This window comes from Macrotis lagotis, chromosome 1 (assembly GCF_037893015.1).
Source record: "Macrotis lagotis isolate mMagLag1 chromosome 1, bilby.v1.9.chrom.fasta, whole genome shotgun sequence".
Classification (NCBI taxonomy): Eukaryota; Metazoa; Chordata; class Mammalia; order Peramelemorphia; family Peramelidae; genus Macrotis; species Macrotis lagotis.
Window position 1 is genome coordinate 582,695,473 of NC_133658.1, and position 26,087 is coordinate 582,721,559.

General features: G+C 37.5%; 1 protein-coding gene across 8 annotated transcripts in view; it reads right to left on the minus strand.

Annotated features, from left to right (window-relative positions):
* The window catches only part of LOC141507266 (choline-phosphate cytidylyltransferase A), a 73,483-nt gene that overhangs the window by 42,601 nt on the left and 4,795 nt on the right, over positions 1 to 26,087 (minus strand). Inside the window, exons 3-5 of one of the 8 annotated variants that reach the window (XM_074214772.1) lie at positions 25,610 to 25,679; positions 24,375 to 24,437; positions 11,887 to 11,963 (exon numbers count right to left, since the gene is read on the minus strand). In XM_074214772.1, the coding sequence (XP_074070873.1) occupies positions 11,887 to 11,963; positions 24,375 to 24,437; positions 25,610 to 25,679 (210 nt within the window). Of the gene's footprint in view, positions 1 to 3,194; positions 4,644 to 4,679; positions 10,962 to 11,290; positions 11,423 to 11,886; positions 11,983 to 14,677; positions 15,371 to 24,373; positions 24,438 to 25,609; positions 25,680 to 26,087 lie in introns of those variants that run through there. The other 7 variants (XM_074214771.1, XM_074214765.1, XM_074214767.1 and 4 more) reach the window with 7 other exon arrangements.

Consider the following 26,087-nt stretch of genomic DNA (forward strand, 5'->3'; position numbering starts at 1 on the left):
AGCACTTTGAACATAATAGTTTCCTGCTTTATTTATTCATTTATTATCTTAATTTAATAGAGTATTAATGGTGAAATGGACAATTTCCAAGGAAATGAACAATTTCCAAGGAAACTGGGAAAAACTCTGTAACCTGAAGAAAAACAAAGTTAGCATAACCTAGGAGAAAAATTTAAATAATGACAATATTAACATTTAAAAAAAAAACTCTGAAAAACTTTAGAACTCTGATCAATATACAAGGAAATTTTACAAGTCCAAAGAACTGAAGATAAACAATGCTACTTCGCCTCCTGCCAGAGAGGTAACAAACTGAAAAAGCAGACATATAAGTTCTGGCATAGTTAATGCGGAAATATGCTCTTCCAGGCCTTTCATGTTCTGATGAAAGTTTTATTTTTCAAAGTTTTTTGTTCTTAATGGAGGGAGCAGTTGGAGGGACAGAGTGTTTACTTGTTGAGATGGTTCAATTGTGTCCAACTCTTCGTGGAGGTTTTCTTGGCAAAAATAACTTAGGGGTTTGCCATTTCCCTTCTCTAGCTCATTTTAGGATGAGAAAACCAAGGCAAACAGGATTAAGTGACTTGTCTACGGTCACAGAGCTAATGTCTGAAGCCAGCTGTAAATTAAGATCTTCCTATCTTCAGGCCCAGCATTCTCTCTACTGTACCATGGCTATATGCCCCTTGTAAAAACAATTAAAAAAAAAAATTTACTCTACATTTGTACTTATTTAACATCAAAAAAAATGTTTCCTCAAAAGATAAACAATGATCTCCTTGTGATCAAATCAAAAGACCTTGATTCAATCTTCCTAGACTTCTCCATCTGTTTTATATAGAAGCTCTCCTTTCCTTCTGATTTCATTCTGTCCAGTCTCAAACACTTTGTTCTCTTGTTCTTGATCTCGAACCATCACCTATTTCCTTTGATATTTCTCCTTCTCCTTGTCAACCTTAGAGTAGATGTTTTCCAAGACTCTATCCCCAAAGCTTTTCTCTCTATATTTCCCCCAACCATCTTATTTATTTTCAAACCTTTAGTTTGTAACTTTACCCAAATGGCTTGCCAAATCTTCATATTTAGCCCAACATTACTCCTGAACAGCAGACCCAAATCTCTAAATTCATATGACATCTCCATTTACATTTCATTAATATTCAAAATCAACATTATCTTAAATGAATTTAATATCCTTCCCTCAACACAGTTCTTCCTTCAATTGTCACTATTTCTCCCTGTGAAATCACCATTCATCCTGCTTTCCAAGGACTCACTTGTAGGGTTTGCCTTTACCCTCTTCCTCTGACTGCCTAATTCCTCCTGGAATCTCAATTTTAAGTAAAGCATCTTTCTTTGATCAGCTATGTCTTTATTCCTCTCCAATGATTCCACACACACACACACACACACACACACACACACATACACACACGAGTCTCTCCTGCTTGTGTTTATATTCCCAAAGCTTAGCACTGGGTCAGGCTTATTCTCTATTCTGTTCTTCTCTCACTTGCCTTCCTCCTTTCCTTCTCAAAAATTTTTCTCAGGTCTTCCCAACTTCTTTCTTTCCCCACTTTTCATTTCTCCCAATGCCGTCATCCTGGTACAGACCCTCTTGACTATGTTTCTAAACCATTCCAACTGTTCCTTTTCACATTAATTTCAAGTTTCTCAGTGTCTAACAGGAGACAACATAAAAACAACTATAAACAAATGGTAAACACATAACTAACTTATCCTTTATTTTGATGCCAGTTCAATCTTCTTCATGACCTAATCATGCCACTCTCATTGCTTAGAATTCTTCCATGGCTCCTTAATTGCTTATAAAATCAGGCCAGTAAAATAACTCTGAAAGACTTAATAATTCTGATCAATGTGATGGCTAACCAACCACAATCTAGAAGACCCCTAATGAAATAGCTTCCCATCTTCTGACTGAGAGGTGATAGGCTCAGAATGCAGAATGAGAGATCTCTTTCTTGGATATAGCCAATGTGAAAATTAGTTTTATTATTCATGTTTACAGGATTTTATTTTTCTTTTTTTAAGTGATGGTGGTGATGGGAGATTTTTCTAAAGTTGAAAAGTAATAACTGAATTTCTAAAAAGGAAGAAATTACTAGTCTAAAATTAGGTTTTTTTTTTCCAGAGGCTAGCACCACCCTATGTTTCTAATTCTATCTTATATTACTTCCCTCCTTTATACATTTCCTGGGTTGTTCTGTTTGCATGATCAGTTTATTACTTTGTCTGGAATGCCACTTTACCCAACCCTCCAAATCTCAATTAAAATTCTATACATATGTACTTTAAAGCTTGGCATATATATCATGTTCTCAATGAAGCATTCCCTGATCCATTTTGCATTATATAGTCAATAATGATTATTCCTTGAGAGCTTGTAAACATACATGTTCTCTTAAACTTATCAAAGGACTTTGTTTACAATAGTTCTATTTTTTTTTTTTTAGGTTTTTGCAATGGGGTTAAGTGGCTTGCCCAAGGCCACACAGCTAGGTAATTATTATTAAGTATCTGAGGCCGGATTTGAACTCAGGTACTCCTGACTCCAGGGCTAGTGCTCTATCCGCTGCACCGCCTAGCCACCCCTTTACAGTAGTTCTTAATAAATATCTGTGGAAGTTAAAGTTGTCACTAAATAGCTATGTGAGAATGGGCAAATATCTGTGTTTGCTATTTTGTTTTTAATTGCTTGTATGTTGTTTCCTGTTATGAAATATAAAAAAAGATAGTAGGGACTATCTTTTCCTTTTGTGTTTCCATAGTTGGCACTTAATAAATTTTTGCTGACTGACCAAACTATATTCCCTGAGCCTCAGTAAATTCCCAGTATCCTCAGTAAAATGTTTTAAACTAATTAATTTCTAAAATCCCCTTGAATGCTAAAATTCATTATTCTAAGTCACTAAGTTATGTGACTTTAGAATAATCACTTAAATTCCCTTGACCTCACCTTCTTCATTATTTATATAAAGTTTTTATATCATATGATCACAAAGGTACCTTTGAGGTTTTTATTCTATAATTCTAAGAACTGTAGATTATAAATTTTTTTCTTCATTTTAAACTTTAATACAGGGGTGGCTAGGTGGCATAGTGGATAAAGCACCAGCCCTGGAGTCAGGAGTACCTAGGTTCAAATCTGGTCTCAGACACTTAATAATTACCTAGCTGTGTGGCCTTGGGAAATCCACTTAACTCCGTTTGCCTTGCAAAAAACCTAAAAAAAAAACAAACCAAAACTTTAATACAAAATGAGAAAAAAGAACAGTTCAATGTACACAGTGGAACATGGAGGATTCAACATAAAATCATGAATTTCCACTTCAGACTATTTACCTTTTTTTTTTAACTATGTAATAAATGCTACACATTTTCAAAGCTATCCAGCTTCTCTGTGATTCCTGGGCCTAGATGCCCTCTGAGGTCCCTTACAATTCTAGATTTATGATTCTATTAAAAATTCAGACAGCCTAAGGAATCTGTTGAGTTTTTAATCGTAACAAACAATGTGGAAAGATGAAGATGATGAAGTTTGCCAAGATAAAGCATCATCATTGAGCTGCACCTCTATATGTATAACCAACAGAAACCACTCATGCAAAAGATGTAATGACAAGTCCAAACAAGGAGATGGCTTTGAAAAGCAATGTTCTCACTTATACAAAAATATTCATAGCAGCCCTGTTTGTGGTGGCAAAGAATTGGAAATTAAGTAAATGTCCTTCAATTGGGGAATGGCTTAGCAAAGTGTGGTATATGTATGTGATGGAACACTTTTGTTCTATTAGAAACCAGGAGGGACGGGAATTCAGGGAAGCCTGGAAAGATCTGCACGAACTGATGCTGAGTGAGATGAGCAGAACCAGAAAACCACTGTACACCCTAACAGCAACATGGGGGTGATGTTCAACCTAGAAGGACTCGCTCATTCCATCAGTGCAACAATCAGGGTCAATTTTGGGCTGTCTGTATCCAGAGAAACAACTGTGGAGTTTGAACAAAGGTCAAGGACTATTAGCTTCAATTTAGGGGGGAAAAAAATCCCATTATCTTATTATGTAATTTTGCTATCTCTTTATTTTTCTTCCTTAAGCATATGATTTCTCTCCCATCACATTCAACTGAGATCAATGTATACCATGGAAACAATGTAAAGACTAACAGACTGCCTTCTGTGGGGGGTGGGGGGGAAGGGAAGCAAGAATAGGGAAAAAATTGTAAAACTCAAAATAAAATCTTTCTTTAAAAAAAATAACTTTGAGCAAACAAACTTTATTATAAATATTCAAATTAACTATAAAGGACATATGGAGAAAGATGCTATCTTCATCTAGAAATAAATAACAATGTATAGAATAAAAAAAAGAAAAAGCAATGTTCAATCATTTATGTATTATTTCTCTGCAATCACTGACCATTTTATACTTCTTTATACTGCTCTAAGTACTAATCATACCCAGCACAGTGTCCTAAAAGTAATTAAAAATAATAAAAATTTTGACTGAAATTCAATTTCAAGAGGAAAAAAATAACAATCCTTTAATACAGTTTGTTTTGATTAAGAAGTAAAAGGGTTATGAAATGGTTCTTTAGTGCCACTGTAGTGGTTTGGGGGAGTGAGAAGGAGGGAGGATAGCATTTTCCAGTACCTTATGGTATGATTCTGGTTTCCTGTCCACAACACTCACATTCATGAAACTGAATGAGATGAAGAGCAGCTGAGCCAAGAATATAGTGCCTCTCTAAATTAACAAGACTGAAATGGTTAGAACTTCTCGTTTCCTGTGGTTCCTCCCAGAGAGACATTTCTTTTGTCAAATGCCAACAAGCAGCACGAGGTACCGTGACGAAAGAGTCAAAGGAGCTGGGTGGCCTGAATATAGAATTGGAGTGAGGTGCTGCTCCTTTTAATAGCACAGTCACCCTATTTTCATCATTCAGATTTCCCATTCTTGTGGGTACAAGCAGCAGTTAGTCCATCTCCTGGCCCAGATTACTTCATCAAATTGTTAGTCAATCTTCCCAAAGTGGGAGTGTGTTCAGAGTTCAGAGATAGACTTTACTCTTTACAAGATCGGCATTCAAGATTCTTTTTTCTAGTTCACTTTTAAAAACTGGCTTTTCTTTCTGCTGACTCATTTCTCAGCACACACTGATTGCTTTGTTATTTAGTGTTCCAACAACGTCCCTAACCAGGCTTAATAGGAGGCTCTTTAAAAGGCAGAAACTGTGGAGTAGAGAGCAGATAGGTCTGATCCAGTAAAATTTTCCAAACTTCCTCCTAGAAAGGTCACATAAACATAGATAACTAAACATAATCTGTACTTGCTGCACAAAATGGAAATATATTAAAACAGCCCCCCCACACACACACATTCACCCCGACTTACCACCAAAACCCAGTTTCTACTAGCTAAAGTTAAAAGTTCAGACCTCTATTTTCTACCATTCTATTCAAAAGCAAGCACCAGCATGACATTACCAGGGTGTAAAGTTGTTTTAAGTTAAAATACTACATATGATAAACTGGAAATCACATATACTTAGTCAAACCAAAAAAAAAATCTAAATTATACTTTTTAAACCATATAGAAATTATCACAATGTACAGTAATTTTGCTTCATCCATCTATTGGATCTACAGTAATAATGCTTTCCTCTTTCCCTCAGCACTTTTCCAAATGATATACCAATAGTCACTCTCAAAGACAATAAAGCATTTAATACTGTGTCTTACTTGGGATTCTTAATTCACTAGTACTACTGGTAACCTTACAAGGGAATAGTGCTAAAAGGGACAGTTTTCAAACTCAGTTTGGAATGGTCCTGATTTTCTTATCATTAGCAATGTCATCTACAAGGCATTGAGGACTCTGAGGAAGAACCTGAAGTATTATCAGTCAAGTTCAAAGCTGTAGCACAAACCCAAGGCAAAACGTCCCTGGATTCAAGACCAAAGTAAAAGAGAGTTGATCCTACTCCTAGGGAGAGTCAAGTGTATGTTCTGGGTGGGTGGTAGTACTTAGGAGGAGGTAGTATGCTGGTTTGTGCCCCCAAATACCTATTATAAATAGATAATTCAGATGCAGTGGAAATTGTAGTTTTATAGATCTTCAATTACTCGATTTGAGTGGGGGGATAGATCTTTCTGATAAATAAATGGGAGTACTACTATGAAAAAAGTTGCAAGAAACATTCTCCATTTGACTCTGTTGCAACGAACCATCTGTTTAATAAGGATCACTAGAATTTATACAAGTGTTCCAAAGGGGATAATAATGCTTAAAAGCTGAAACTAGATTTTGGGATACTTTATATGTACAATTATAACATTATTTTGGGGGACCTATGGGGAAAGGTCCAAGGCCTGTCATTTTTATCATTGGGCAGAATTTTCAATATGGAAATTCTTTCCATTGACATCTTGTCTGTAAATTATAATCTTAAAGCCCTTGCGGGAGCACTAAGATTTTCTCACTTTTTCAATGTCACACACAGCTAGAATGTGTCAGCAGTAAATCTAAACTCTGGTCTTCCGTGACTCTAATGCTCACCCCCTCTCTATCCACTACTTTGGGCAGCTTCTATATACAATTATTCTTTTATACTTACTACATATTAAATGTGTCAAAGTTTGGATAAAGTCCAACACCATCCTTAATTAGGGAAATTTTATAGCCAATGTACTCATTTCACAGTACAGTCATAAGATTACAATGTCAACTCAGAGCTTCCTCTATCTCCAAGGCCCAAAAGTTGCTATTGACCAAAAGTTATGTTTCTTCAGTTTTCTAATGAAATCAGAGTTCATTCTTCCACAGAGAAAAATTCATGTGGCAGAAACTTCTAGGAATAACAGTTTATCCTAATTTCGCTCTAATGGCTGGATCAAAGCACTTCTAGCAATTCTTCCTCCAGATATTTTTAGGGGTTTTTTTGCCCCCCGAGACACTTTACCATATTTTGACTCAAAATATTCTATCTATCCCTAAATCCTACTACTCAAATAGAGTTAATTGAAGATCTATAAAACCACAATTCCCACTACATCTAAATTATCTATCTATAATAGGTATTTGGGGGCACAAACCAGAGTACTACCTCCTTTTAAGAACCACCACCCGTCCAGAACATCCACTTGACTCTCCCTAGATAGATGTTATTTTTAGCAGAACCCACGTCAAACCTAGCAAGCAAATAGCTGTGGACTTGATATAGAAGACCAATAAGTCCCTGTTTACCCTGACACCTATCCAAAACTAAGTGTAAAAAAACCTTAAACCATTACAACGGTCTGATTCAGTTATGCAGTTGCCAATTTGATTTATCTAGAGTAAAACAGACAACTCTCAATTATCAAGAGCAACTGACTGATAAAGTATCCCAAAAGAAGCCCTTAAAAGTTACTTACATTTAGTCTCAGAATATATGCTACCATTTTGGTTTGTGTAATTTCTATCTAATTATATTTTCCTTAAACTAATATCAAAATCAGTTTGTGTTCACTGAATACATACCAGCTAGAAATTGGAAGAAGCTGATCCAGATTTTAAATCTGCCTCAAATTATCCATTTAAATCTGCTTCAAATTATCCATTAACTAATTAGAAGATGATTATACACTACATTCACTTTTTAAAAAATTTCTCTTATGCATTTCTTTCCCATAATCCTAATTCCTCATATTGAAAATGACTTGTAAACATATTTAACACAAATGTATATGTATGATATTCACCTGATTGTTCACTACTGAGAAGAGGGGAGTGTGGGAAGGGAGGGTGTTATAAGGAAATTATTTAACTTAAAAATATACATATACATATGGATGAATGTTGAGAAACTTTCATAACATGTATTTGGAAAAATAAAAATATCAATAAAAATATTATTGTAGCAAATAATGATCACATTTTTATTAGTAAATAGAGGCAAAAGTCACAATGTCTAAATGATGGAGAAAATGGAGAGGTCACAAGTATTTTGTGACCAGTTAAGGTTTACAAAATAGATTCATAATCTTGCATAAAATGACAAACAAATGTATGGGCGAATGTGACTGATAATTAAAGATGATTTCTAAGGTCCCATCTAACAATAAGAGATATGAAGTGAGACAGGAATCTAAGTCCATTATTTCTTGATTATGCTCCTTTTCCAATATGTCTGTTAACAATATTACAAATATAGACACTGACAGAATCTCCATCAAAAAAGGAATTTCCTTCAGGTAGAAATTTGACCGATACCTTACACCAAATTCTGTAATAAATTCAAAATAATAAAGATCATATTTATAAGAAAAAATATAAGAGAAGTAGACTAATTTTCACAATTATGGGTAAAATGAATTTTTAATTAAAAAGAGACTGTTAAAAACCAATGCAAAAGACTTTAATCAGGTATGTCCAACCTGCAACCTGCTGGCTGGCCTCTGAAGCCCATTCATGTTCCATTTTGTTGTTGTGCTGGTTGTATGCTAGGGCTGCACTGTAGTCACGAATGGGTGCTGAATTCTGTATGTGACCCTTGATTTAGTTTTCATTAGGACCATGAGGTCCAACTCAACTTAGATAATTCTGACTACTTGAAATTACAAAGCTCCCACACAAAATTAATGAATCCTGGGGAAGGAAAGCACTGATTGGGGAAATAATTTCTGGATCTAATATCTCTAATAAGGGTTTGGTATCTAAGACATAGAGGTAACAGAAATATATAAAAGAACAAAAACCATTCCCTAATAGACAAACTACTAGTCCAACTGAACAAACAATTCTCAAATGGAGAATGATAAACTTTAATCATATGGAAGAATTCTTCAAATGACTAATAATAAATACAAATCTAAAAAACTCTGTATTTCATTTAATATTCAACAAGTTAGCAAGATGACAAAAGATGGGAATAGTCAATATTAGAGAGATTTATAGAAAGAGAGCATATTAATGCTTTTTGGGTGGAGTTGTGAATTTGTAGCACCACTCTAAAAAGATTTGGGGAATTACAATTATAAAGTAGCTGAAATTCCGTTCCCTCTGATCCAGAGATTCCTCTGCTTGGAAAGATTCAAGCACAAGCTGTAACTGATAAGAAGGTTCCCTTTACACATCAAAATTTTATAGCACCACTTTTTGTGGTAGCAAAGAACTAAAAAGAAAATAGATATCCACTGACTGAGAAATAGCTCAACAAAACCATGGTACATGAATAAAGTATCACAGTGCTTTAAGAAACAACTAAAGTTATGACTGCATACAAAGAATTACTATAAACTGATGCAAAATGAAGAGCCAACAACATAAACTGAAAGAATAACTGCCAAAAAACAGTGAAAAATGATGTTGCAAGGTTATGAAGAATAAATTCACCAACACCCCATGAGTGTTAATAAATGCAGACTTGTAATTCCTGCAGCTGGGAGGGGAAAGCTGGACATATCAAGAATCCTAAATCAGTGGGCTAACTGTATGGTGGGGAGAAAGTGACAGGGCAGTGAATTGTTTAAGGAGGGGATAAACAACCTTTGTCTGAAAGGAAATAGACCAATAGTGAGCACTGGAGTGGACCCCATACTCTCAGCCTGGGTGAGATAGGGAGATCCAGTCTCAAAAATAAAATAAACATTGCATGTATCACCAGGTTTGACTGCTCTTGGTCTGGGGTGTATTGATCAGTTTTATTGAATTTTCTTTCCTTTTTCTTTATTTAATAAAGACTGTTATGAGGACATAAGGTTCTCTTAAGGAATCTAGGAGGAAATCTAAGCAATGTAAAAATAAAAAAACACCAATAAAAATTGCATTTTTTTTTAAAAAAAAGGAACTCCCCTATCCCAATAAAGTAGGGGGAAATTTTTGAGAATAAGTCTGAAAGAAAACAAAGAAAAACAAAACATTCCTTATTTGGAAAAAAGAAGCATAAAGCTATTTTTTGGCATGACAGGATATCAATGCAATTAAGAATGATCAACATGATATTGTGCTAGGAATAGACAAGAAATGTAATAATGAGCGAGATAAAAATATTTTCACTTATTTCAACTATATAAAAAAGATTAGGAGCACAAAAGTAGACAAAAAGCAGAAATGGACATACAAGGATTAACTAATAAATTGTTAGTGGTTGTTTGTCCAAATTCATTTTAAAAATGTAAATTTAAGTGTTTATGAATTTTGTACTAGTTTCAAAGTTCAGAATAAAGTTGATTTTGTTTTTTTAAAGCACTAGAAGATTCTTGACCTGGGAGAACAAGAAAAACGACATAAATCTGTTCTGACTGATTCAGAAAGTAATTAGAAAGTGATCAGTCCTGCCACAAATTTGACATGAAATTCTGGCTAACAATTTTCTTCCAGTTTCCCTAATTATAAAACTGATGTGAGAATTACTTGCCCCTTCCCACCTCTTAAGGAAAATAATGAAGATAAAGTGGTATAATTAAAAGTTCTAGAATTGGCAGATCTGAATCTGTCCCTAAATAGCTGTTTAAAGTTGGGCAAGTTACTTAACATTTCTGTCTCAGTTTCCTCATCTGAAAAAAATAAAAAGCTTGGACTAATGACCTGAAGATCCTTTTCAGTTTTAACCATCTTTGATTCTAGGGCAGTAAGGTGGCACAGTGGATACAGCACCAGTCCTGGAGTCAGGAGGGCCTGAGTTCAAATTTTACCTCAGACACTTAATAATTGTCTAGCTTGTGTGACCTTAAGCAAGTACTTAACCCCATTGCCCTAAATAAATAAAATTTTAAAAAAGATAATCTATGATTCTATGGTTTCCAAATTTAAGCTAAAGGATATAAAATACTTAAATCAAAATATACTCCTATTACTAATTCTTTAAAAAAACAATTTAATACTGCTCTAAGACATTTATTTCTTATTAGCTATCTTAACAGCACTATCACAATTATTTTTTCAGAGAACACTCTTTATGTGTATATAAATTCTCTTAACTGTTCCAGTGTCCACTTCGAGAAAATCTGACGTGGAGCAAATCTTTGCTATGGCTAGGCAAAGAGTCAAAGTCTACTGACTCCAAAGTTCTGACTTGGATAACTTTCCTTAGGTAATTGCAAAGAAGAAAAGGAAATTTTCGGCTTAAAACAAAAATCTGTAAAGTCGATGGACATAGTTTGAGGTAAAGCTTGATCCTACCGATGGCTGGTTGTCATATTTATAAGACACCTTAAAGAAGCCTAGGACAAGACGGTGCAATCAGCTCCGCACAAATACGGAAGAAGCCAGCCCTTCCACACCTGCCTTTCACTCAATGTGCAGCACTGCCGGGCATTCTCGGGACCACAGGCACGGCTAACAGCGGCTAGCATGCGGGCGGAGGTGCCGGCCTCCTCGGGCGCCGCTGCTACTAATCGGTTGGAGCGGTTTTCCTGCGGAGAAGGCCGGAGGGAAGGGGCCGGGCTCAGGGTGAGCGGAGCTGGCCGCGGCGCGCTACCCACAGGAGCCCCGGGGCCGCCGCCCAGGCCGCAGCCCCGCGTCGGGCACCGGGCCGGCTCCGGCCTCCCAAGGCCGCCCAGCCCGCGGCGCCCGGCGGCTCGGGCCGCTCCGCACAGCGCGCCGCGCACAGGCGCTCCCAACCGCCGCCCCGTGCCCGAGGCCGGCCCGGCCCGGCCCCGGCCCCGGCCCCTCCGGCTCCCCCGCCCCGCCGCGCCTCGGACCGGCAGGGAGGCAGTGCGCGGCCCGGGTCCAGCTGGCGGGCCGGAGCCCAGCCGCAGCGCCGCGCCTCGGCCCGGGGCCGCGCGCCCGGAGCCTCCGCCGGGCAGCCCGCGCCGCCGCCGCCGCCGCCGCCCCGGCCCCTCCGCAGTGCGGCCCCCTCCCCCGGCCGGCTGCTTACTTGCGGCGCCCGCCGGCGCGGCCGCCCTGCCCTCGGCCTCGCGAGCTCCCTCAAGCGCCGCGTCACCGGCGGAGCAGCGGGGGAGGCCGGGGAGGCGGCTGACGCCACGCCGGAAATTCCCTCACGACTCCCGCCCGCAGAGGGCCCTCCGGCGCTCCCGGCCAGCGCCCAGGCCGGCTCCCAAGGTTCCGCGGGGCCGCGGGAGGGCCGGGCGGGCACGAGCCCCCGCCCCCCGCACACGCGCACGCGCACGGCAGCCCGCCGGCGCTCGGGGACGCGCCTCCCGGCCCCGGCCGCCCCGCCCCGCCCCGGCGGCCGGCCCCGGATCCCGGTGTTTTTATATTCTAGGCAGTGGGGCGCGGCGGCCGGCCCGGGCCGCACGGCGGGGTCATTAGTAGAGCCGAGGCCGCATCTGCAGGCCCTCCGGCTCCAGGGCCGGGCTCGCCCCGCAGGCTGGCAGAGCCCGGGGCGCGGCGGCCTCCCTGTCACCCCATCCTCCAGGTGGCGCGTCGGGAAGTCGGGTCTCGCGTGCCAGGCCGGGCCCCGGAGGAGCCGGGAAGCCGCTGCATCCACCGCTGCAGGCGGGTGAGGCGGCGCCGTGTGCCCGGCCCTTATTAAAGGAGCAGTGGTCACTGTGCCAAATAGTGAGCACCCAACACAAGCCTTACAAGTCACACTTTATTTTTTTAATGTAGAAGCTCCCGGTCTGAGAAGAGACCGCAGAGCAAATATCTAACTGTCTGGAAATGGATTGCATTCATAAACATTGAACAATCCTGCTTTGGGGGCTTCATCTTACTTTCTCATGTTAAATCATTAGGAAATCTAGAACACAGGATAGTTCAAGGGGCTTATAAGAGATCTGAAGAGGAAAATAAAGGGGAAAAGGAAGAAAGGGTTTATGACAGAAGGCATCATGTGGGTTCTAAATTTCATATACAAAAAGTACCCAAACTTCAACTGAAAAATTACAGACATTTAATCAGCCTCCGGTGCAGAGAGATCTTTGGACCTCTAGTTCTTCCTCTTTAAATATCCTAACCCTCTCTTGGGTCAAGCTGGAAGTAGAATGGGGTTACGAAAAAAAATAGGAAAGGGGCAGCTGGCTAGGTGGTGTAGTGGATGAAGCACCGGCCCTGGACTCAGTAGTACCTGGGTTCAAATCCAGCCTCAGACACTTAATAATGACCTAGCTGTGTGGCCTTGGGCAAGCCACTTAACCCCGTTTGCCTTGCAAAAACCTAAAAAAAAAAAAATAGGAAAAAATCCAGAAGGTAGGGCTCACCCATGCCAACTTCTGTGGTTTTCCAGTCTTCCAGAAAGCAGGCAGCAATTATGAGCTACTTCCATACAAAGTCCTATGTGTCTGCTCCTATAAGTGACATTAGAGAGAATGGCCAGGGGAAGATATATAGCAGATGCTCAACCAAGTGCCATACTATAAAGGCCATTTTGTTCTTTTATACCTTCTGAGTTTTCTTCTTAAAAGCCCACTTTAGGAAGCAACTTTACCCAGGGACTATCACCTTTGCCCTCCTGGTCTCTTCTTACCTCACCTTTTCACACAATCTGCTCATTGTCAGAGAAAGTAGAGTGAAAGCAATATGTAAATTCCTTGAATGCAGATATAGTTTGTTGGGGATCTTTGTAGACCCTCAAATCCCAGCAGGTTATTAAGAAATTGCTCGTTGACATTGAGAAAGGAGGAGAGTAAGCAGAAAACTAAACTAGAAAAGGTTCTTCAGAAAGAAAATGTTTAAAAGCTCTAGTCAGGTACATTCTACTGTGTGTGATTTAAAATATCATCTTGGTATACTATATTAATAATTTATCACTTATTTTCTGAATTTGCCTCATGTTTATAACAGGCAACAACCAAGAAAGCTAACTTAAATGAAGTATTACACCTTGTGTCATTGTCATTGATAGATGCTGAACTTTATGTGCATTAACACAAAGTAATTCACTTAGATACCCAGTGTCCCCAGCATAAGGATATATAATTTACTCTATTTCAAAAGTGATCAAAAAGACCTCAAGTCCAAGGTCACTTTTTTCTAAGCATCCAAATGTTAATAGACACTGACTTATAATGTGCATTACACACACACACACACACACACACACACACACACACACACACACACACACACAGATACATATATATGTGTATACAGCTATGATCAAAAATATTTTGGGAATTTATTTCACTGTTATTCATAAAGTCTTTCCTATAAGCTGCATGAATTAGCACTTTTCATGTAGTCATATGAACTGGATTTAGTTAAAGCTGAGCTTTTTTGCGTATATGTAGACCCAGACTATATTTATGGCCTAGAAAAACCACAGATATTTGACTACAGAATATCTTTAAGTTAAAGAAGAAGTTGGCCTGTTGAAACATTCAGTAATTTCTGAAATTTTAATGGCCTAAGAAAGAAAAAAAGTCTGAAATTGATTCCAGTGAACTGTTTTTTACCTTTTGGCCAAGAGCTCCAAGAAGGATCAGACTAAATAACAAAGTTGTTTAATATAGCTAGATGGGGTATTCACAAGATTGGCTCAGATGCTCACAGGTTCTTTTATTCTAGATTTCTTCCTCATGGCCAAAGCAGAATTCACAAGCTTTAGCCTGGTATAATTGCAGCAAGTATTACAATGTCAATATAACAGCAGAACTCAAGAGATTAAATAAATCATAAGGCTGGAAATGACTTCTGAAGTCTTGAAGCAAATTTAAGGGAAGTGACACTGTTACACCGAAAAAAAAATTAACAACACAACACTAGACTTTGTTTCCAATCCATTTACTAGCTTACCAAACATCCAAATGCAATATAACAAACAGAATGAAGTTAAATAGGGACAAGTACAATTTTTAGATTGGAGGGAAAAATCACCCAAGTTTAAGATAAACAGAAGAAAATTCTAAGTTTAGAACTGAGAAAAATTTCTTAAAAGTCAACTAACCCTGTCAAGGAAATGTAGACTCTAAAAAATGAAATGACACAACCTTCATTGATCTGACTCCTTGTCATTTGCTTTTTCCTTTTCACCACATTTACAACTTTGGCTGAAAATGATGCTACCACCAGTTAATCTTTTCTGAGTGTCCACTACACTAAGAATCACTTGATTTTAAAAAGTTAAAAGATCCTAAAAATCTGACCAACTGGACTGAATTAGCAATGTGGACACCAATAAAGTACTGATTTGGGATAGCTCAGGTTCTGTTTTATTCAAAATATGTGTCAATTCCAAGGGCACAATGAATAGAAAAGGCCCTTAACAGGGTTAAGTCCAGTAGTTTCCAAGTTATCAACCAATCTTTATTTTAATAAGACATGTTTCTTTGTTATAAACTCAGCACACAGAGCAAAGAAAAATTTCATCAATTCTTTTTTGGTTATATTTCTTTACCCTGCTCTTCAAAGGATCAATAGTAGAAACAGCCAAATGCAGCTACGACACAGAACAAACTGTCCTGAGAAAACAAGAGAAAATGTTTTTAGTGCTAATAAAAATATACTTGGAACACTTATGACTGACATCAAAAGATCACTTTTGGATACTTGGAAGGATTTTACCACAGATAGACCCTCTAACAAGACAATCTGAACCATTTCTAGCCTTCTCGTCCAATGCAATTATTTGTCCATTATAATTCTTCCATAGAGGATCTACTTAACCTAATGTTCTTTTAGTATATCAGGGTGACAATTTGCCACTCAAATTTTCTATCATCTCTTATCCTTGATCTGTAAATAACCCAACATCTTTTCTGATATCCTTGAAGATATCCTTTTCTCAGAATATTTAAAATTTTTAAAAAAGTCCTTTCCCCCAGAAAAACTAACGGTGAAAGGTAGAATTGCACTGTGAATAAGGAGAGCTATCCTCTGTCAGGAAGACCTAAAAATTCAGTTCCAGCCTCTTGACACATTTAATAATAGCAATAATAGTCACATGATCCTGAACAACCCACAAACTAAGTGCCCCAGGGAACTCTCTAAAAGAATGAGTCCTGCATTGATAGAGAAGTTTTCTCACCAGAAATTATTTACAAGATGAAATCAAAGAGAAAGACAACATCCAAAGTTGTTCCTAAAAGGATATGCTATAAGATTAGTTAAAAGAGTACTAAATCAAGAAACATTGGGTTCCAGGCCCCTTTCACCACTTAATAGCTGTATAATCTTGAATAAAATCAATTCAGTTGACTCAATTGTAAAATGAGGCAATTGAATTAAATGATTTCTAAAGGTTCTTTCCAGTTATAAGAATCTCTATTAATAAGGGATGAGATATTTAAGCACAGAAGTAATGATGAAAAAGCATACAGCACTGAAACTTAGTTCTAACAAGTAAGAAGTAAATTATAAGTGTGTGTCCAGAAGTGAAGTCTTTTGACAATTAGTATGAATTTATAAAGGATTTACTATGTGTTAGTTACTGTACTGAGGCTACAGCTCTAAAGATTAAAGTGAAAAAGTCCTTGCCCTCAAAGTGCTTGCTTTATTGACACATGGATATATATATATATATTTTAAATATACACACACGTAAAATACATAATACAAAATGACCATTTGTGTGGCACTCCCTTTGAGGTTCACGTGTCTATAAGTAGAGGGGGTAAGGAGAAAGCAATTAACTACTCTCTCAAAGGCCCCAAAGTAAGCAGTAGAAACTCACTACTATAATCCCTACCAGTTACTTCACTTATTGAATATTCAGGCCACTAAGTGAAGGCCAGTACTAAGATTGTAGTAGGAAAAGTAGCTGCAAAATATTTCCCTCATCAACCTGGGGGGAGCACACTTTCCCCCAGAGAGGTACCATACATACATGCATGAAAGAAAGCACTGACTTAATACCATAGTGTTAGGGAACACATGGAACCATAGCAACTCATCCCCTCAAGTGTTAGGGGCCATAATGTCTTTTCTTTTTCCTTAGAACCATCCTCACCTCTCCTAGATTAGCCTTTTCGGTTGGCTCTCCCTGATTTTGCTCCTCTCCATAACTGTGAGGGCTAATTCTCTCTTGAATCCGTAGTCAACTGTTTCTATGTCTGTCTAGAGAGCAAATATTTTTCATTTTTCTGTTATGGAAAATATTCACCCCTGGCAATCTGGTGAAGCCTATGAACTCCTCAGAATATTTTTAAATGTATGAAATGAAATAATAGAATTAGAAAGGAAATCAAAATGTTAGCAAAAATAAGGATATTTTTCCCATTCAATTTCAAATACACCCCGTAATCTAACTACAGCATATGCTATCAATCTTTTTTTCAATATATGAACTATTTCTTCTGATTTTCTTCCCTCTTTCTTTTTGAAAAATATTATAAGGGAATGATCTGGGGACAGGAGAGGAATACAAGCAATTAAAAACAGCAATAATTTTTTAAATAAATTTTAAAACTACTAATTACCTTTGCTATTCATCTATGAGGAATAAAGATCTAGTCCACCTCTACTTTTAGAAAGATTCATTCAAAGCATCTCCAAAAAATCCCGTTTTTAAAAATTCCTAAGGAAAATGAATCATGCTATCTATTTTCCTGTTAGAAAAATGAATTCAGAATATAGACTATAGCATACTGTATTGGCACTATAGTTGGTTGGAAGCACAGGTTGGGAGGTACAAGCAATGTACAAAATGAGAATTCATTTTATTTGATTCTACATATTTCTAACAGGCTTTTATTTTTCTTGCTTTCTCAAAAAGGGGAAGGAAGAGGTACAAAGGACAGAATATTGGTTTCTTCAGTTATTTAAAACTGATTTTATTTGCATTAAGAGCATTTTATGATTAAGTTCACATATTTCCTGGGTCTGTTTTGGCAGGAATACTCTCAGGTACATTATACTGTCTTCTTTGTTGCTTGTTCTTCATTCTTGAAGAGGACCAAACTTCGGCAAAGTGATATCATGACTTGCAAATGAATTGGATTTAAGTGAGGGAGGGCTGTGCAAAGTCACCAGTCTGCCTTTCTTCTCTGGAGCTATCTAGGTCCACAGGGAAGTTACAGATCAGAATTATTAGAGATGTTGATATTTTTGTGGGCTTATATGGTATCATATTAGGGTTAAGGTTAGGGCTACTTTCTAAAATTATTGAATTATTCCAACTAATTTATAAGTTGAATTAGGATTTTCTAAATATATCACATTGTCTACAAAAAGTTTATTATCTCATTTCCCATTCTGATTCCTTCAATTTCTTTTTCCTCTTATTGCTATTGATAGCATTTCTAAAACAATATTGAATAATACTGGTAACACAATGTAGTTTTCCTGTTTATTTCTTTTAATTGAATATATTTAAGCTTAAACTTTGAGATCATGAGCTATCTGTTTTTTTTTACTTCAACTAAAACATAATAAATTCTACTCTATCCCTTTAGTGTCTCTCATTTTTGTGTTTCTTGAAAACAATATATTGTCACACTGATACATTATTAGTTTTCCATTTTCTGAGTAAATTCATCCCATTCACATTTAGAGCTATTACTAGTTTTGTATTTCCCTCCATTCTATTTTTCTCACTATTATTCCTCTCACCCTGTTTACCTTTTTCCACTTAGAGGTCTAGTTTATGTCTAACCACTACCTTTGTCTTCTATTCCTTCATCTGCTGACCCCTCTAATAATTCCTCCCTTATTCTCTCCCCTCACTTTCCTAATTCTAATCTATCCATCCTTCTAAAAGTCCCTACCTTATCCTAGCCTCTGGCCCTCTGATTTCTTTATAGATCTAGAAGACATTTATAGCCTTCTAGATGTTGTTACATGTTGTTCCATCTAATTTCATCCCTATGAGAGTAAGGTTCCAGCAGTACTACCTCTCCACTCCTACTTGCTGCTTTTAATCAGTTCTTCCTTTCATACCTCATGCTTCATTGATGCTTTTGTTTTTTCTGTCAATATTTACCTCCATTTCGACCTCCCTTCCTAACCCTCCCTAGTAACAAGAAAAACACACAACATGTTGGCACTGTCTGAAACAGACATGTCTGTCCCTGTCTCATTCCCTGCCTTTAGTCTATAACCTTTCTATCAACAGATAAAGAGCATATCCTGATATTGACCTCACCTGGAGTTGCGGTTTTCCAGTTGTCACTGCCCTGAACACATTTTCTAAGTCCTTAAGAGTTGCCCCTCACCACAATGTAGTAGTTACTATTCAAATTATTCTAGGGGATCTGCATTTTGGCATCAATTCATAGAAGTCCTCCTTAATCTGTCTCCTTTGTCCTTTCAACACATTTACCTACTTCCCAATAGATAATTACTGCCACTCTCCAGTTCTTTGCAGCCAAAAAAAAGAAGAAAAATGGGTCAGTTATGAGTATCCTCACAAATATTCCCTCTAGTTCTTTTAATTCTTTAGGATGTAAGCCCAGTAAGGGCATGAAAAGCCCAATGTCTTCCCAGATTTAGTTCCAAATTGTCCTCCAGAATGACTGTACCAATTCACAGATCCACCAACTCCATCAGAACGGCTGTTTTCCAACATACCCTCCAATGATTGTCATCTCCTTCTACCATCCCTGCTAAAATGATGGATGGTAAACAGAATCTTCAGCTTTTTCAACTTTCATCTGTTCTATTTTAGCCATTTGGAGCATTTATTGACCTAGCTATTGATTATCTTGTCTAACCTCCTCTAAGAACTTACTATACATATTCCCTCATCATTCATTTAGGACAAGGACTCCTGCTCTCATATACATGAATTGGTTCCCTGTATATTTTGGACACTATAATTCCATCAGAGAAACTCATTACAAAGATTCCTTCCCAGTCAATTATTTTTATTCCAATTCCAGCTGCATTGCTTATACTTTTACAAAAGCTTTTTATATGTAATCAAAACTGTCCATTCTATCCTTTTGATCCCTTGCCTGATAGTCTCCCTAAATATAGCTGCAAAAGGTACCTCCCTTCCTTAGATTTGTTTTTTATGGTGGGACCTTTTATATCTACATGTATCTTTCTGGAGTTTATTGTTTTTTGGAGGTTTTTTCTGTTTTGTTTTAGGTTTTTGCAAGGCAAATGGGGTTAAGTGGCTTGTGCAATGCCACGCAGCTAGGTGATTATTAAGTGTCTGAGACAGGATTTGAACCCAGGTACTCCTGACTCCAGAGCCGGTGCTTTATCCACTGTGCCACCTAGCCACCCGAGTTTATTGTTTTATATAGTGTGAGATGATGGTCTTAATCTAATTTCTGCCAGATTGCTTTCTGGTTTATTTTTTGATTAATAATGTCAGTGTTTTTCCCAATAGTTGGGATATTTAAGTTTATCAAGTTCTAGGCCCCAGTTTTCCATTGTTTCTGGAATTTTGCATTACTAATTTACTTGTACCTCAATTAACTTTTCTATTTTTTAATCAATAGTAGTTTGAAAGATTACTGCTCCATTGCATTGTTTGAGATCAGGGACTGTTAAATTACCTTTCTTCTTTTTACATATTATTTTTAGCATAATTCTTTTATTCTGAATTTAATGAACATTCCTCTCCACCAAAACACATCATTTCCATGTATAGAACAGAAGATTACAAATGAAATTGCAAATTTTCTACTTTTCTTCCTTAATAAATTCAACAAAATACTTTTAAAGTTGTCCTCTATTTCCTTCTAAACTCCCTTTACTGCTCCTGTTTTTTTTTACAACTTTTTTTTTTTTTTAGGTTTTTGCAAGGCAAATGGGGTTAAGTAGCTTGCCCAAGACCACACAGCTAGGTAATTATTAAGTGTCTGAGATCGGATTTGAACCCAGGTACTCTTGACTCCAAGGCCAGTGCTTTATCCACTGCGCCACCTAGCCACCCCTGTGGTTTTTTTTAAATACCTAAAGACCCTCTGTTGTTTCTTTTCTTCTTCCAGGGCGATAATCCTATCATGAGGTCACTTCTCTACCCTCTTCCTTTCCCCAACAAATTAAAAAAAATCCTTGTAATAAACATGTATAGTTGAGCACACTATTTACAGGCCATGTCTAAACACACAGGTCTTATTTTTTACTTTGGATCTATTGAGGCAAACTATTTTTGAGGGGACGGGGGAGGCAATCAGGGTTAAATGGCTTGTCGAGGGTCAATAGCTACTAAGTCCCTGAGACCAGATTTAAAACTCTAAGTCCTCCTGACTTCAGGGATGTTACCCTATCCACTGCACTACTTAGCTGCCCCTTTACTTTGTCAAACTTAAAGTAACACTATCCAAAGACAAGATGCCTAACTATTCCTTTTCTGTCTCTCCTTTTGACTTCTGAGATCACTGGTTGCTCCTTCTACCTCTTTAACCTCCCCCTTCTCAGTCTCCTCTGCTAGCTCCTCATGCTTGAATTATTTAATTTGTTCTCAAAAACAAATCTTGTTTGATTTTTTTCTCTGTATGTGTAAGAAATTCTGGTTGTAAAAACTATTAATATAGTTCAATAATATTATCATTGGAATGCTTAAAGTTTAAGCATTGCAAAAAAACCCCCAAAATCCCAATGTCTAATGTCCTCCATGAAGTTTTCTTACTGTGTCCCTTATGGCCTCCTTAGTGTTATGACTACTGTTCTCATTAAGGTTTTCCTAGTCTACTTCGAAGGGTTTCTAAGCTTAGAGCTTCTGGGAAAGGGGGGTGGGGGTGGGAATAAGGATATGAGCCAAGTACTGTGCTAAGAACTTTGATCTGTACAAAAACCTTGAAAATCAGGTGCCATTATGACCCCCATTTTATAACTAAATAAACTGAGGCAAACAGAGATTTCAGTGCCTTGCCCAGACTCACAGAACTAATAAGTGTCAGAGGCTATATCTGAACTTGAATCTTTCTGACTCCACATCCAACACTCTAGTCATTGAGTTTTCTGGCTGCCTGGAAGGAATTTGCTGAAATTTCTCTTTGAAATTTTTGGTCACTGTTCCATCTGATGGCCTTTTTAGGCTCTACACCTACCTGGCCATCTTAAACTGAAATCTCCATCCCTTCTCTCTTTCTCTGTTTCATTCTCTAATGGTTATAAGACATGCCCAGATCACTCCCATTATTAAAAAATTCTCACTAATCTTTCCTTATTTGCAAGCCCTTATCCCTTTTATTTATGTTTATTAATATAAATATTAATTATCCCAATTTTCATGTCTTCTTTCACAGAACTTGTCCAAGGAAAAGTTATCTATAATCAGTGTTTCTATTTCCTCTTCTCTCACTCTTCAATCCTTTGCAAAGAGGCTTTTGATCTCACCTAATTGAAGCTGCTCTCTCCAAAGTTACAAATAATCTATCCCTTTCATTGCCAAAATCTAATGACTTTTTCTCAATCCCCATCCTTCCTGATTTTTCTATCACATTTGATACTATTGATAACTTTCATCCTAAATACTCTTTTCCTGGTTCTCCTACTTGTCTGTCTGCAAAGAGACTTTTCCAGTCTCCCTTATAGTGCCTTTCTTCTATGGTTTATTTCCAATTTATATTGTGTGTGTATATATATTGTTTGTGTAGAGCTATTAACATGTTGTCACTCCTAGAGAGCCTAATTTATCTTTTACCTTATATCCAAATTGCTGTTTATCCCTTTGTTCTTAAAGACCATTACATCAGGAAAATGATATCATGACATGCATATGAATTGGATTTGAGTGAGGGGGTGCTATACAAGGTATCTAGTCTTACTTTCTCCTCCAGAGCAATTTGGGTCTAGCGGCCAGATATGGATCAGAATGACTGGAGATGGCCCTGGATGCAATGAAGAGACCTAGGCCTTTTTAAGCTCAAGTTAACAGGTTTCAGTTGACTGACATTCAGTGATTAGGTTAGGTAAGAAAGAAATGAAGAATGGCCTCTTTTATCTAGGTTCACCTCCCTCCCCCACCAAAAAAAAACACAATCTGGAAGGGGAAGACCCTCAGAGTTTCTGGTCAAAACAGAAACAATTGCTGTCTACATTTACTCTTAGTCAATCAGGCATCCAAATAATGACCAGGTAAGACTTGGCCTGGGATCTACTATTGTTGGCCAATCAATGAGACCAGAGTGATTTGGGACCAGTACCTGGGCCATAATAAGTGTCTAATAAATGCTTGCTGACTTGATTTTTCATTCTTTTTTTGCAAAATGTATACTCTAATCCTGAATTCTAGGTATATCTCAAAACAGTTATCTTGTCTTTCTATAATATCTCTTTTCTGTCTAAACTCTTCAGTTTTCACCATGTCCATCCATTTCTCTTTCTAGAGCTCTAGTCCCATTATCACTATTATTGGACACTTCAGTCAAAATGTTTCATAGATCTCTCAAAGACTCAATTATGTCCAAAAGTCATCTCTTTCCCCAAAGGCTACTCCTCTTCCAAAATTTCCTATTTCTTTCAAGACTACCTCCAGCCTTCCAATAGCCATCTCATTTAAGCATCATCTTTCACTCCTCATTCTACCTTTTCTCTCAAATCTTGTCTTTTATGTCTCCACCCACCTGAATGATATTCACTCTGTGAATATATTCTGAGCAAATATATTCACCTTTAAATGTTCTAGCTAACTCTCTAGGTGTAAAAGCAGATAAGACACTGACTTCTACTTTCATCTTTCTCCTAGCAAATTCCTTTCTTATGCCCTGCAGCTTGGCAAATTTCTATTTCATAACTGTTTCATCTTTATAGTAACAAAATTGCGCATAGGGTGTTGGAAGTAGATGAGACAAAGATGAATCCATTAAGCTTTGAAATCCTGCTTTGAGAAAGAGCTGTCTGACTGGTGAATGAGTCCAGCTTCAAATAGCCACTCTATCTTCATAGTCAGGGACAGAGCAGATGGTACAAACTTGCCTTCCCCACATATCCCTCTCCCTTCCTTCTATCTATTTGCTCTGAGAACCATAATCAAATCATTATTCTCACTGCTTCTGGAAAAAAAAATATGGCTCCTTTCTCCATGTCTATAATTTCCTTCCTTAGTCATCATTCTCCTTTTACTATCCCCTCCAATTAGAACATGAGCTTCTTGAAAAACTAGAATTATCTCACTTCTGTATGTATTTCCAATGCTTGGCATTTAATATTTTTCATTCATTCCTTCACAGAGCCTTTGAAAACCCAGTGCCCAGCTCCAAGCCATAAGAAGACATCAGTGTACGGGCCTAAAAAAGGTATACCTAACATCTGGAAAAATAAGGGGAAAATAATTTCTTCTGCTAGTTGGACCCTTATAGCAGAAATTTATCACTGCAGTGCAGAAGTACATATTGAATCAATAACATGCTACTTTCAAGTTCACAATCACAAAGATTGCTGTGCTTATAAAAAGAATGGCCTTAATTGTCTTTTATTTGAAACATTTATCCTTAATAATACAAAACCACATTAAATATCAGTACCATTCTGATTCTGATTCAAAAACTTCATATTTAATATTTTTCACAATTGGATTTGAGTGAGGGGGTGCTGTGCAAGGTAACCAAAGCTCCAAATATACTTACATTCATAAAAACATCATGAGTGTAGTTGTCTGTGTCAGCATCCCAGAAACATCGAGCAGCCATACTAACCAGTCAAAAAAGAATTAGGAAACATCAATATGCTAGGAATCTGAATTAAAATTGGTATGAGCAATGAATCAGTTTTCTAAGCTTTTTTAAGATAGTTTTATTTATGACATCAGCTTTTTATTAAACATTTTTAAAGTCAAAAATAACCAAGTTTTTTTTTTAAGGTTTTTGCAAGGCAAATGGGGTTAAGTGGCTTGCCCAAGGCCACACAGCTAGGTAATTATTCAGTGCTCATTTTACCTTCACAAAACCTTCAGATCTCTACACCATTGGTTCTACTACTATGCTATACATAGTCAAGTAGCCTAGAAAAGAATTTGTAAGTGTGTCTCACTAAGCAAATTATATTTGTAGCAGGTAAACAACATTTTCTGATTCCTTTTCACACTGCTAAAATTCACTTGGTCCAGTCCCTTTAAGGTTGTTTTTTTTTTTGCAAGGCAAATAGGGTTAAGTGGCTTGCCCAAGGCCACATAGCTAGGTAATTATTAAGTGTCTGAGACTGGATTTGAACCCAGGTACTCCTGACTCCAGAGCCGGTGCTTTATCTGCTGGGCCACCTAGCCACCCCCCCCTTTAAGTTTTGCATGACAGTCAGTAAAAATTTTAAGTTATCTCTACAAATACAAGTGAAATAAGTCACCCAAGTTCTCATTTCAGAAATAAGTCAATCATGTGGCAGAGTAATACAATGCAAATTTGCCATAAGAGGAGGGAGAAGACAGAAATATTGTACAGGTAGATTCAATAAGACTATAATATATTCGAGGGTTAAGGGAGAGTTAGGAGTTGAGCACAAGTCTGATGTTGTACATTTATCTACATGAGTGTAAGGATGCTAGTATCTATGACAGAAATAGGGAAATTAGGACTCAGGGGGTGGCAAAAAGAATGGATTCTGTAGACATGTAGAGTTTGAAATGCCAACTGCATATCCAGCTTGAAATGTCCAATAGGCAGTTGGTAATGTGGGAGAGCCCCTCAACATCCACAATTAACTGTAGTTTACTATTCAGTGTCAGTCAGAATCAGTCTTTTTTCCTTTTATCATTAACATTTCATTTGGGTTGTTTTCATTTACTATAAGAAAAAGAATTTTGTTACAAAGCAATAAACCTAATGCATCCTTTCGGGAAACCCAAAAAAGAAGTGACATCAAACACTTACTTTACTCCTTCACCTCTTTGTTCTCCAATCACTACTTGCACCACCATTTTGTATCTGTCAAATCCCATTTCTAAAAAAAGAATGAGATTATGGAGTTATAAGCAAATGGAGTGAAATTATCTACTGAAAAGAAATTCACCAAAAACCAGCATAAGCAGCAAATCAGGAAGCATAAAGGTAAGCCCTACTTATCAATTAGTCTTTTTCTTAGCCAAACAAAAAAAAATGGTAAAATTTTTTTATAGAAAATTCCATTCAAATTTACTCAAAACAATGAAGCAACCAGAACCCAGATAATCAAATCACAGAACATAACTATCTTAAAATTGTTCAGCAAAACTATATTTAGTTCTGTTAAGACAACAAAAACAAATACGGAATGAACATATAAAGTGACCCTAATAACCTAGAAGTTACATTTTGCTAGAACAGTCAAGTAACCTATTTATTTCAAACATGAGAAGTTTTTTGCCTGAAC